Source organism: Sinohyriopsis cumingii, chromosome 11 (assembly GCF_028554795.1).
Source record: "Sinohyriopsis cumingii isolate HCF-2022 chromosome 11, ASM2855479v2, whole genome shotgun sequence".
Taxonomy (NCBI): Eukaryota; Metazoa; Mollusca; class Bivalvia; order Unionida; family Unionidae; genus Sinohyriopsis; species Sinohyriopsis cumingii.
Genome location: NC_142971.1, coordinates 105546140 through 105559218, shown reverse-complemented (window position 1 = coordinate 105559218; position 13079 = coordinate 105546140). Strand labels below are relative to the sequence as shown.

General features: G+C 38.2%; 1 protein-coding gene across 2 annotated transcripts in view; it reads right to left on the bottom strand.

The window, feature by feature from the left end:
* LOC149789217 (uncharacterized) overlaps positions 1 to 12633 on the bottom strand; it is a 32900-nt gene extending 20267 nt beyond the window's left edge. For both annotated transcript variants that reach the window (XM_089975394.1, XM_089975395.1), the window contains exons 1-2: positions 11999 to 12633; positions 10881 to 10992 (exon numbers count right to left, since the gene is read on the bottom strand). In XM_089975394.1, the coding sequence (XP_089831520.1) occupies positions 10881 to 10991 (111 nt within the window). In that variant the 5' untranslated portion in view covers position 10992; positions 11999 to 12633. The remainder of the gene's footprint in view (positions 1 to 10880; positions 10993 to 11998) is intronic.
* Positions 12634 to 13079: the final 446 nt, after the last annotated feature.

The window sequence follows — 13079 nt, the reverse complement described above, 5'->3', positions numbered from 1 at the left end:
ATCATTGTGGAGCTTCTTGCAATGAGCTTACCAATGAAAGGGGGAGATGGCTGCTCGAGTTCGCAAGCTACAACAACTTGGTACTAGCCAACACCCTGAGCCAACATAAAGCTTCACGATGCTGGACATGGCTCACACTAAATGGCACCCATCACAACCAGATCAACTAGATACTGGTTCAAAACCGTTACCGATCTGGCATCAATAGAGCAAAAACAAGGACGTTCCCAGGTGCTTATGTTCGGAGTGATTCCGACCTCGTGATTATGTACTTCTGAGTGAGGCTGAAGAAAATTAACAAGACAAAGAACATCAGGCTCAAATTCAACCTTGAACAACTGAAGGACCCTAACATCTGCAAGTCATTGCAAGCCACAATTGGAGGAAAATTCGTTCCACTCCTTGTGATGGATGGTGATGTTAAAGTGATGACAGACACTTTCAACATAGTCATGACAGCAGCTGCCAAGGACATCATTAGCCTCCATCGCCCAAAGAAAAAACACTGGGTTACAGAAGAGATTCTGAAGTTGTGTGATGCCCGAAGAGATTTCAAAAACACCCGACACACAACAAGTGCGATGGAGTACCAAGAAATAAACAAGAATATCAGGAAAAAAACTTGAAGAAAGCAAAAGAAGATTGGATTGGACAAAAGTGCACAGAAAAAGAGAGCAGTCTGATAAACAATAACAGCAAAAAGGCATTCCTAATTGTGAAAGACCTCACCAGACAGAAGCAACCAAGAGTCGGTACCATTCAAGACGAAAATGGAAAATGCCTCACAGAAGCGAGTGACATTGCAGAAAGATGGACTGAGTATTGCAAAGAACTATACAACCATCAGTCCACAGGAGACCCAGAGGTGTTTGAGGTTCCAAACTCCTCAAATGATGATGATGTCCCCATTTTTAAAAAACAGGTGGAGTCAGCAATAAAAGCTCTGAAGAATTCGAAAGCAGTTGGAGTAAACAGCATCCCAGCTGAACGTATCAAGAAGGGGGGGGGCATCAGTGATAGAGCTACTAACAACATTCTGCAACAAAATCTGTCATACAGGTGAATGCCCAGCACAGTGGACCCAGTCACTGATTATAACACTCCCTAAAAAGGCAATTTCCAGCTGTGTCAAAATTACAGAACTATCAGTTTGATCAGCCATGGTAGCAAGGTGAGGCTGAAGATCATCTTGAACAGACTGAAACCACAAGCAGACGAAATAAACGCTGAACCACAGAACGGGTTCCGGAGTGGAAGAAGCACAACATAACAAATATTCAATATCAGGGTTCTGTGGGAAAAGTACTCGCAACACCAACAAAACATCTATCATTTGTTCATAGATTTCAAAACGGCTTTTGACAGAGTGTGGCATGAGGCATTGTGGGCCAAAATGAAAAAGTACAACATGAGTCAAATGTTGACCAATACCATCAAGCAGCTGTACGCCAAGGCTACAAGTGCAGTAATTGCCCAAGGTTCTGTGGGGGACTGGTTCCAGGCAACGGTCGGGGTACGTCAAGGCTGTCTCCTGTCACCCACGATTTTCAACATCTACTTAGAGCGCATCATGAGTGAAGCCCCGAAAAACCACTGTGGGACAGTCACCATTGGAGGGCGTAATATCATCAACCTCCGCTTTGCAGACGACGTTGATGGGCTGGCAGGCAGTGAAGACGAGCTTACCACCTTAGTGAAGAACCTGGATGAAAAATAATTAAGTGCTGAGAAGACAAAGCTGATGACAAATAGTGGCAAACAAACCTCAGCCAAGATTCAAATCAGGGGACAGGAACTGGAAACAGTGAGCCAGTTAAAATATCTTGGTTCCATAATCACCGAAGAGGGATCAAGAGCAGATATTTTGTCAAGAGCAGCACAAACAACGGCAGCTATGACAAAGCTAAGACCCATCTGGAAAGACAAGAATATCTGTCTGAAAACTAAAATCAGATTATTGCGAGCACTAGTCATCTCATTCATTTTGTATTCATGTGAGGCCTGGACCCTGACAAGAGAATTACAACGAAGAATCCAGGCACTTGAAATGAGATGCTACAGAACCATCCATGGCATCTCTTACATGGACCACATCACAAATGAAGAAGTGCGTAACACCATCAGGCGCAAAGTAGGCCAATATGAAGACCTCCTCACCACCATCAAAAAGAGAAAGCTGAAATGGTATGGTCATGTCACTTGAGCCAACAGTCTATCCACAACAGTCCTGCAGCGCAGCGTCCAGGGTGGCAGAAGTAGATTTAGATAAAGAAAAATGTGGACTGACAACATCACAGAATGGACCAGGAAAGGTTTTGCAGAGACACAGGCATTGGCACGTAATCGAGACAAGTGGAGGGAACTGGTCAGATGTTCAGCAGCACAGCCACTCGATGACCACGCTAGGTCAAGAGACTGATGATGATGATGCTTGACGTTACATATCACTTCTTAAAATATATTTTCTCCATTGACTTGCTCGCTGGCACATAATGTTAATGTAAATATCCTTTGTTTTACTTTGCACACTTTCCATCAGGAGTTTTAAATTTACTACTAATAAATTCTGACTAGAATTCTCAGCTGTATGCATGCAGAATCAATAATGAGACAAATGAAATTATTCTTTAATATTGGAACGGTCAGCTTTCCTAGGTATCACTAGCAAATGATTTGCTAAAATGAATTATTTAAAGGTATGTCTGTCTTAAATCAATTTTATCTACTCTTATTTTAAATCTTCATCAATGTCCTGGGAATTAACATACATTCATATTTAGGTGATCTAGTTTTTCAAATACACATGTTTCTTAACACTTCTCCCTCTAGATGGCTGATAGTTGTCTGGAGATCGACAATTATTATTCAACGCTTGTTGTCTACTCATCTTCGGGCAAGTCTTGCTCCGAGATATAATCTTTGCACCACTATTGGTGTTTTCAATTTCTTGTGGTACATGAATTTCTGTTTCTGTTTTTGCATGTTTCAGACGGCATGAGTCTATCTGGTGTTCGCGAAACCGCGGATGTCGGTTGTAGGTCCTGAATATCAGGGTCTATGAAATTTTCATTTGTAGCTCGCATATGCTTTCTGTTCCTGCGATACACACTACCATCTTCTGTCCGAATCTTGTAAGAGCGAATGTCAACTATTCCCACTACGTATGCATTGGGCCATGTACCATGTTTGTCAATGGGTTTAACCCTAACAACATCTCCAGTGTGTGATTTTTTAACTCCAGTGCACTCCTATTTTAGTATATTTTTTTGTTTCATTTTGTTTACCAGCAACATAGATATGGCACTTTCCTGTGACGCTTCTGCAGAGATCATATGTCCCATGAATGTGACTTCCTTCTGCCTCAATTTCATCTTATCCTTTGTTCAATTTAACATTCTTCCTGCAACATATCTCTAAAAATTCTCGAAGCTTTCTGTCATGATCAGCTGTGGCCTTAGCATCATCTTCTCCAATTCCCCAAACTAGAATAACATCATGAATTGCTTTCAATTCTCCTCTGAAATTCTTTTGACGCTGGTGATATACCAAATAGCATTCACCTCCACCTGTATCGTCCCCACGGCGTTCCAAATGTGGTAACTTTGTTAGATTCCTCATCTAACTTAACATGCCTAAACCCACTTTTTAATCAACAACAGTAAACATCTCGCACTGCTCAGGTCTGGCAGAACAACTTCTATTGTTGGAATTGGGTAATGATTTATCTTAAAGACTTTATTTAAAGGTTGTGGGTCAATGCACAACCGTATTTTCTTGTTATACTTCATAACCACCATCATGCTAGAAATCCAATATGTTGGTTCTTTCTCCGGAGTCAATATTCCAAGTTTCACCAGTCGTTGAATTTCTGCCCTCAACTTCGGCTTAGCTAAAATGGAATTTTCTTCACTGGCAGTTTTACTGGTTCGACTTGTTCTGTCAGATCAACATGGAGTTCTACTTCCAAGAGACATTCTCCACTGAATATGTCTTCATATTCTTGTATGAGGTTTTGTGTTGTCTCTACTGCCATTATGTGTTCTTTATGTACAGTAATAAGTTTCATTTTATGCACTGCTTAGACTCCAAGTAGGAGTCTTGCCTTCTCTTGTACAATTACAAACTCTAAGATGTAAAACTTTCTTATTCTTTGGATTTGTAATGTGTAATTTTAATATATCCAAGGCTATTGTTTCACTGTTGTTATACATAACAAGTGTCACGTTATTCTTTTCCATATACTTCAGTTTGTCATCTTGGCATACTGTTTTATAACACTGGTCAACAGTGAAATCATTACTGACTTGAAAAGGCCCTAATCTGTAGTATTTTGGTGTGCCGAACACGAATATAACCGTGAAAAATTTGTATTGGCTCTCGTTTTGAAGATATTCATATACCTCATTTTCTATGTTTCACTGTGTAAATTTCTCCAGTAGGACTGCAGCAACATCCGGAATAATGATGTAACATTGCATAATACCATCATGCTCACATCATCCACAGTTGATTGCATCATTTTCTGATGCAATGCAATACTAATGCCATGCGGCTGCTGAAGTAAGTTGACGTCAGCAGTGTACTATACATGTGTAGGCCTATTATACTAATGCCAGGCGGCTGCTGAAGCTGACGTAAGCAGTGTACTATATAAAGCCCAATCAGATAGGTTCAGCATTTAAAATATTTTAGACGTTGTGCGAGACAGTTCAAGCTACTGTTACATAAAACTTATTATTTTATCCATTTACGTACAATAAAGAACAGTAATGCCTCGAAAGTGTGTTAATACCGCGGACAATTTTTGCTATATTTGTGGGGAAGTGACATTTGCCAACCAGAAGAAAAGTATCAATTCTCAAGTGAAGAAGGCATATCATCTTTACTTCGGATGCAAGGTTGGTGACCAAGACAAGCCTTGGGCTCCGCATATATGCTGTGCTACATGTACAACACAGCTTTCACAGTGGTTGAATTGCAAAAGGTCATCAATGCCGTTTGCAGTCCCAATGGTGTGGAGAGAGCCAAGCAACCACCTAAATGACTGTTACTTCTGCTTGGTTCCTCCTCTTTCCGGCGGAATAACGAAGCGAGAGAAGTCGAGAATAGTCTACCCAAACATTCCGTCTGCATTGAGACCAGTTCCACATGGTGAGGGACTTCCTATTCCAGAACCTCCAGCAGAATATTCTCTTGATTCATCTGACGAAGACAAAGGTGAGTCGACCTGTTCTTCTCCTGGTCCATCAGCATGCAGTGATCCAGATTTTCACTGTGGTGCATCATCAACCCCACACAGAATAACACAGGAAGAACTAAATGACCTGATTCGTGATTTGGACTTATCAAAGAACAAGGCAGAATTGCTAGGATCAAGACTCCAACAATGGAATCTTCTAGAAGAAGATGTCACAATTACTGCATATCGAAAGCGCCACCAGCAATTGGAGCCTTTCTTCAGAAAGGAAAGTAATCTGATATTCTGTTCCGATATTGAGGGCCTCATGAATGCTTTAAAAATCACTCATGACCCACAAGAATGGAGACTATTTGTGGACTCTTCGAAACTGAGTCTCAAGGCTGTGCTTTTGCACAATGGAAACATTCTTCCATCTATTCCAGTAGCGTATGCTGTCCACATGAAAGAGACATACGATAACTTAAGGCAGCTACTGAATTCCATTGAGTATAACAAGTACAGCTGGCACCTCTGTGGTGATTTGAAGGTAGTTGCCCTTTTAATGGGACTGCAGCAAGGATAGACAAAATACATGTGTTTCTTATGCGAGTGGGATAGCCGAGCAAGGGAAATGCACTACATGAGGAAGGAATGGACTCACAGGCAGAATGTAGCCATTGGAGAGAAGAATATCCAACACCCAGCTCTGGTTGAGGCTCAGAAAATCTTGCTACCACCCCTTCACATCAAACTAGGTTTGATGAAGAACTTCGTGAAAGCCATTGACCGGACTTTGCCAGCATTCCGATACCTGCATGAAAAATTCCCTCGACTCAGCGAAGCAAAGATTAAAGAGGGAGTTTTTGTGGGTCCTCAGATTCGAGAGCTTTTCAAAGATGACCGGTTCAACAACTTGCTGGAAGGTGACGCGAAACAAGCATGGAATGCTTTTCGCCTAGTTTCTACAAACTTCCTCGGAAATGTTAGGGCAGAAAACTATAAGGAACTAGTAGAAGACATGTTGATGAAGTATAAGAAACTTGGCTGCAATATGTCTCTAAAGATTCACTTCCTTCATTCCCATTTGGATTTCTTTCCTAGCAACTGTGGTATTGTTAGTGATGAACACGGCGAACGTTTTCATCAAGATATCGCAACAATGGAACAAAGATACCAGGGAAAATGGTCCACTACAATGCTGGCTGACTACTGCTGGACACTCCTCAGAGATGCTCCCGAACAGCTGTACAAGAGACAGGCGAAGAAATCTAAGATGTAGTCAATGACTTGATTTTTTATAGGTAGGCTATTACAGTTGACCTTTTACTATTGGAATGCATTTCGTTATGTAAACATTAATTTCTTGCAGATTACAAAAAAACTAGAGCCAATTTTGCAATTTGACTGTCATATTCGTGTTCAGCACATAAAAATTGATAAGAATTGACTAATTTTATTTCAGTAACGTGACTTTTGTAAAAATTTGTTGTCCAGTGTAATCTGTTTCGGAGATTATGTTAATGGTTGAGCCACAGTCTGACTGGAAATGTATCTGCCTCTCACCTAAAGTCATTTTGGCACAATATTTCATTGGGTATGTTTCTATCCCATTCATTTCTTCGACTGTCAACACAAATTCATCATTATCACTGCCAGGACTTTAATCATCATCTATAACTTTTACCCCTTCTTTCGGATTGTATTTCTTTTTAAGTGCTTTCCATTTTGGAGTTTTCTGCCTGCACGTTACTGCAGAATGGTTCTTTAACCCACAATTTGCACACATTTTCATTACGGCCTAGCTAGCCTCTTTCCTTGCTTCGTGTTTTTTTCCGCAGTAGTCACACTCTCTTTGCAGCTGACTTTGCTTTTATGACTCTTCCTTTGAATTAATGCCGACACTTCTTCCTGATACATAGCTTTCATCTGTTCTTGCGGGGGGGGGGGGGGGGGGGGTCCTCGAAAAATGTATATGCTGGTTCTTACGTCTTGTCTTGTAACAGTTTACTCCTGGTGTTGTTGTCTGTTATTCCAATTATCATTCTATCTCGCAACAGACTGTCCTCTAAATCACCATAATTACACGTTTGTGCTAGTGACCTTAGCGCAGCGACGTAGGCATCAATGCTTTCGCCTGCTTCCTGTTGTCCACAGTTGAAATTGTACCGTTCATAGGTTTCGTTTGTTTCGCATGTACAGTACTTTTCAAATTTGTCAAACACTTTGTCAGGTTTATCTTTGTCTCCATCATTCTCAAATGTGAAGGCATCGAACAGTACTATGGCATCTGGCCCTAAACACGTAAGGAGAGTGGCTATTCTCAGTTTTGGCGCTTTCTCTGCCAGCTCCGTATCTACATCATTGTTCATCCAGACTCTTTTGAATCTTTTCCAGTTCGCAGACATATTTCTCCGAAGTTCCAGTTTCGGCAGAAAAAGTATTGATGATGTAGGCGAAGTTGTCATCCTTCTGGTACCATGTGACGTCTTTCTAGGACCAATTCAATACATAAGACACGGCTGTGATCAAAACATTAAGATAAAACGGTACCACGTGTACAACCTCAGGTGGGCGGAGCTTAAGATGTAGGGAACATTGTATTCAGAAATAACAACACTAGCTGTGATTGGTGCATTATGCAAGAGTTGTATTTTCTGTTAGGTTTTAAAACACTCTGAGCTTTATGGCAACATGTGAGATTATCTTAATTCATATCTAGATCATACTTTGTATTATTTTATGATTTTTTTAAAAATGTGGTACACATGGCTGAAAACGTGTCTGTTGTGACTAGATAACTCTTAAATTCAATGGAGTACCTGGTTTTGTCCTTGTCAAATTGACAGTCTAACATTGTTCTCTATGGCAGTGTGTGAAATGCATGCTGAGGTAGGATAGAAAGTATATTTATTTAACAAAACATTAGCATTGAGGTCTATTGAAAAACAATTGGTACCGTCATACCTTTAATCACTCCGCTCTAGCACCTTTTGCACCATTCTATGTTTTCAAAAGTAGAGCACAACAGTAAAAAGGGTAATAACTCGTACGACCTTACTGTGAACTGGACTAATACATGTACGTATACATTACGTTACATTAACTATCAGTTACCGAAACACGCAGCAAATAACGCCCGAAAGACATTATGTAATTTGTGTGAGTCGGCAACTGACCGCTTATACCACGATAAACTCAGACAAAGACAGCATTAAACTCTTATTATTGTAGTGATATATAATTTTTTTTATTCTGTTATTATTATTTTTATAAAGATATTTTCTATCAGTTCTAGAGCCATTTTTTATGTATGAATTCTTGTTGAGGACATCTGCTACGTAGCTATTTATAGAAGAAGGGATTCTCCATCTGTACTGTAATAGCTTCGTCAGTATTAAACAAATTCTACCCATGATAGGCGATCTAATGTTTTTAACATTCCACGGCATGGTCGTAACATTTTATCAAAATCGTCGTATGTGATCAGAGTAGAAGTTCAATATTCAATACATAGATGTGATGTTTTGTTTGACATGCGAATAACTCCTGGATTTGATGTTTTCATGAGTTCATTGTGACTTGGCGGAATCGTTATTTTCTAGACACGTGAGTAACTAACTTTCGTTTCTTTAAATTTATTTTTGTTGTCATTAACAATATGGTCTACTTTCAAATGAAATTAAGACGACAGGTGAATGGATATCGTGATGGGGGGGGGACATTAGTCAAACAGTGCAAGACACAGCCCCTGAACGTTAAAATGTAGGAGTAACGGGATCTATCTCCCACTCACCCACACATCGTAACTATCGGCGTCTTACATCGTATGACTGCGAGTCCAATTGCTATAATGTTAGTCTTTGACCCTTCCCCATCCCTATATACCATTACCTATAGTTTTAAATTCATATGTAACAAGTCGCAGTAAAAGTGCTGTAGCTCCAATGTTGTTGGCAAATTTGGAATTTACCAGTTTTCTGTGTTCAAATCTAGTCAAAGAATTATTTATCTTCAGAAAAAGAAATACGGGTGTTATTTGATTTTTTCAAATCAGTTTATTCAGTTTTCTTAATAAAATATAAACCCTCCATCTTTTTTAAAGGCGTGCAGTGTGCATGCATGCCGATTCAGTGTTTACATTAGTTACTTTGCATGTTACTCTATTTATAGAAATATAAAAATGTTATCCGTACAGTTTATACAGAAACAAAGGCAACTGGCTCTGATCGTATGGTTATGTTCTGACCAGCGAAAATCTTCCCTACAATTTTCAGCTTTTATGCAACTGTAATTATTACACAGTATCTATCCATTCCGTTGGAAATGGTCTGAATATTTACTTGGTATTCAAAGCGAATTAACTAATTAACTGGTACACATAGATTACAAGGCGTGGCTACAATGATATGCTAATAAACACATTGTGAGAAAAATAACAAATGTAGTACACGAGACAAATACGAATCTATTAAGACCTAATGCGCTTCAGCAATTGTATTATTAACAGATCGATATCATCGATTTACGCATGTTCTTCTTTGTTTCATAATACTGACACTTTTTATGTGTTTCTTTGTTACATCCTGTCATCTATCTGTATATATATATATATATATATATATATATATATATATATATATATATATATATATATATATATATATATATATATATATATAATAATAATAATAATAATAATAATAATAAACTATCTTTAACGAGGATAACACATTTGCTCATGGCTGACCCATCTGCCACGTGGTCCTCAGTTTTTGTAATAAAATAATAAAAATAGAAGTTCATGCACATAACCATGTATCGTCGCACACTCATTCGTACATATTTGACATAAATGACTATGTGTGACTATACTGGGAAACATACAAATATATATCAATTATGGATATGATTTTAAAGTTTTCTATTCAGAGCTTTTAATATATCATTCCAGCTGGTCTAGAAAGAATTTCTTTAATGATAATTTAAAAGAAGCAAGGGATGTTGAATTACGTATCCTCATTGGTAAAGAATTCCATACAGTAGGTGCTGATACAGAAAATGAGCTTTTGTAATAATTGGTTTTCGACCAAGGAATCTGGAGATCGTTGTTTGTCGTCGATCGGAGATTACGCTCAGTATTTGATGATCTTAGTTCAATTATGTTAGAGATATAATCTGCAGAAAAACCGTTTAAAGACTTGTATGTCATGATTCCTTTAAAATAAAGAATACGTTTTTGTATAGGTAGCCATTTCAGACGTGAAAACAAAACATTTGAGGGAGTCATAACAGGAAGTTTCAGTATTATTCGGGCTGCCCTTTTCTGGAGTCTATCAGTTCTGGACAGATTATAATTTGATGTATTTCCCCATATGGTACAGCCGTAATCTATCAGTGGTAGTATATATATATTCACCTCACCACAATTGCGTAAATGATTCACTTGGATAGAAAGTATCAATACACTAATCACGGTCTATCCTGGAAAAAAGTGTAACGGCATGAGAAGATATCTGGACTTAATGTTAAAAAAGATAACATTTACTTTCCAACTGTATGACACGTTGAAGTATCAGATTCAAGACAGATCATATCCTCTCTTATTGGTAAGAACCAAAATATATTTTACTTCTTTTCATGTGAAAATTTTACATTTTAATGCCTTTTACACAGAGGAAAACTTATATATAAATGAACAAACCCTTGTAGAAGGACAGGGCTCTTTCAGACGAAGATAGTTTGGATTGGAGTGCAGTGGGTAGAACATACTTGTCCACACTATTGGAAATATATAGTTCTTGGCCAGTGTCATCCTGTAAATAATAATAATAATAATAATAATAATATGGTGATAATGAAAAAGTGCCAAGCCATTCACCAGTACAATTTCTGTGTAACCAAATTCTGCATAAGCGTAATAAAGTGATCTTATCGAATACTTCTACACACATGTTGGGCACATGAGTAATGGATTGCTTTTGGACAGATGTCCAAAACTTGTCCAACACAAACTTCCTGTATACCTAAACACACTTGTCAAAATACTTGAGAAAAAAATTTCGAATGAACGAGAGAGAGAGAGAGAGAGAGAGAGAGAGAGGAAGCCTGGAACACAGTTAAATATCTAATGTTATTCCGTCCAAAGACTGCTAGTACTAGTCAAGAATCTAGGACAAGGAGTCACTGAACTTAGACTTTTCAAAATAGGTGAGTGGGTGGGTGGTAAGGGTCTGGAGAGTAGTTCTGACGCATATACAGGACAAATTGAGAGAAACTGAATTGTTGCTGAAATTGCTAAATATTTTCTGGATTAATTTATTTGAAAGAGTACAAGAGATGTGCTACCGTAAATGTTTTACGGTTTGCCTAGTTGAATAAGCCAATATTATTTTAAGGATTTCAGTTGACTTTACCCTGCATGAAATAAATGTACAAGCCTGCAGCAAGAAAAAATCAAATCCGCCTGCTCTCTTTTCCCACGCAACCTCTCTCTCTCTCTCTGTGTCTCTCTCTCTCTCTCTCTCTGAAAGATCGACGATTCTCTACCATTTCTAAGGGTATTGTTCGTAATTGGTGGTCAAAGGTTAAATATAATGACCCCTCCCTGGTGCAGAGGATATGAATATAGCAATTTTCTCAAATTACATATGGTTGTTGGCTTGCTTTTTACCTCTGTATTGAAAAACCCTAATGGCAAATATCTATAGAAATACCGCACAAAGCACATTCCATCTGTTTAAGCTTAGAGTATGTTAGCAACAGGTAAAAAACAAACACATCCTTTTTCTTCGTAAATTACAAATCGATAATGTAATTTACCTGTATACTTTGTTTATCCATCCAAACTTCTCAGCACGGTCTGTCTAGTTTGTCTTCCTGTATCATGGAGGGCGTTTTTCTTCTGGAAAGCGAAGACACCCACCCCCTAACATCTATCTATCTATATATCTATTTATCTATTTATCTATCTATCTATCTATCTATCTATCTATCTGCATACAGCATTATTGAACCAGTGTTCGGCGGAGATAGATGATTTAAGATGGTTATTCCAGCAACAAAATGTGCTCACCTTTTGAAACTATTATTCATCCAAAGCAATTAACGAATCCTTTCAATTGTCGAAAATCTGGCAGATATGAAATGATCACATGTCATGGGACACGTACAATTTTAAATCCTTTGCTCTCAAGCTGAATTGTATTTCCTTCGCGTATGTAGGATAAGTCACTCGATTTTGTCGAACATTTTGTTTTCCGTCGCAACAATTCCAAAATTTCGAATTTTTCATCCATCTGTTCATACAGGCACTTTTTCAAAACGTCATCTCATTCTTGTGTGTAAATGTGCTGTTCTGCAATTTTCTGTAGATGTTTCTTCTCCGCGGTTCAAAATCATCGATATTTTGTAATTTAAACTGAAGATCGTTGTCTCGTTGCGCTTCGACAAAAAGTAATTATCGTTTCAACAAGCGAAGGTAACATAGGGATAGCCGATTTTCCGCCTCAATCATGCTGTCCTGCTTTTCGAATATAGGATCAAATAAATGCATGTAATTTGAGTATTCAAAGATGTGATATGTGTGCGTGTTTGTGTGTTATTATTGTATTCCTGTCAAAATATATTTGGCACTTACTGCTAGCGAATCAATGCAAGCAGTAATTAAGATAACAATACAGTCCAGCAATTAGTGTTCTAATTTCCAATCTCAACACATCGCGAGATTAAAATACTAAACAGGTCATTTTAACTTATACCATTTTAACTTTTGAAGACTAAATATTCTCCATTACCATTTGGTATAAAGAGTTAATTTGAACTGCTAACAATATCAAAGTATTTGGCATGTTTGAGGTATTTCGCTGATCGTACCAGTCATCACTGCTCCAACAAACAATAG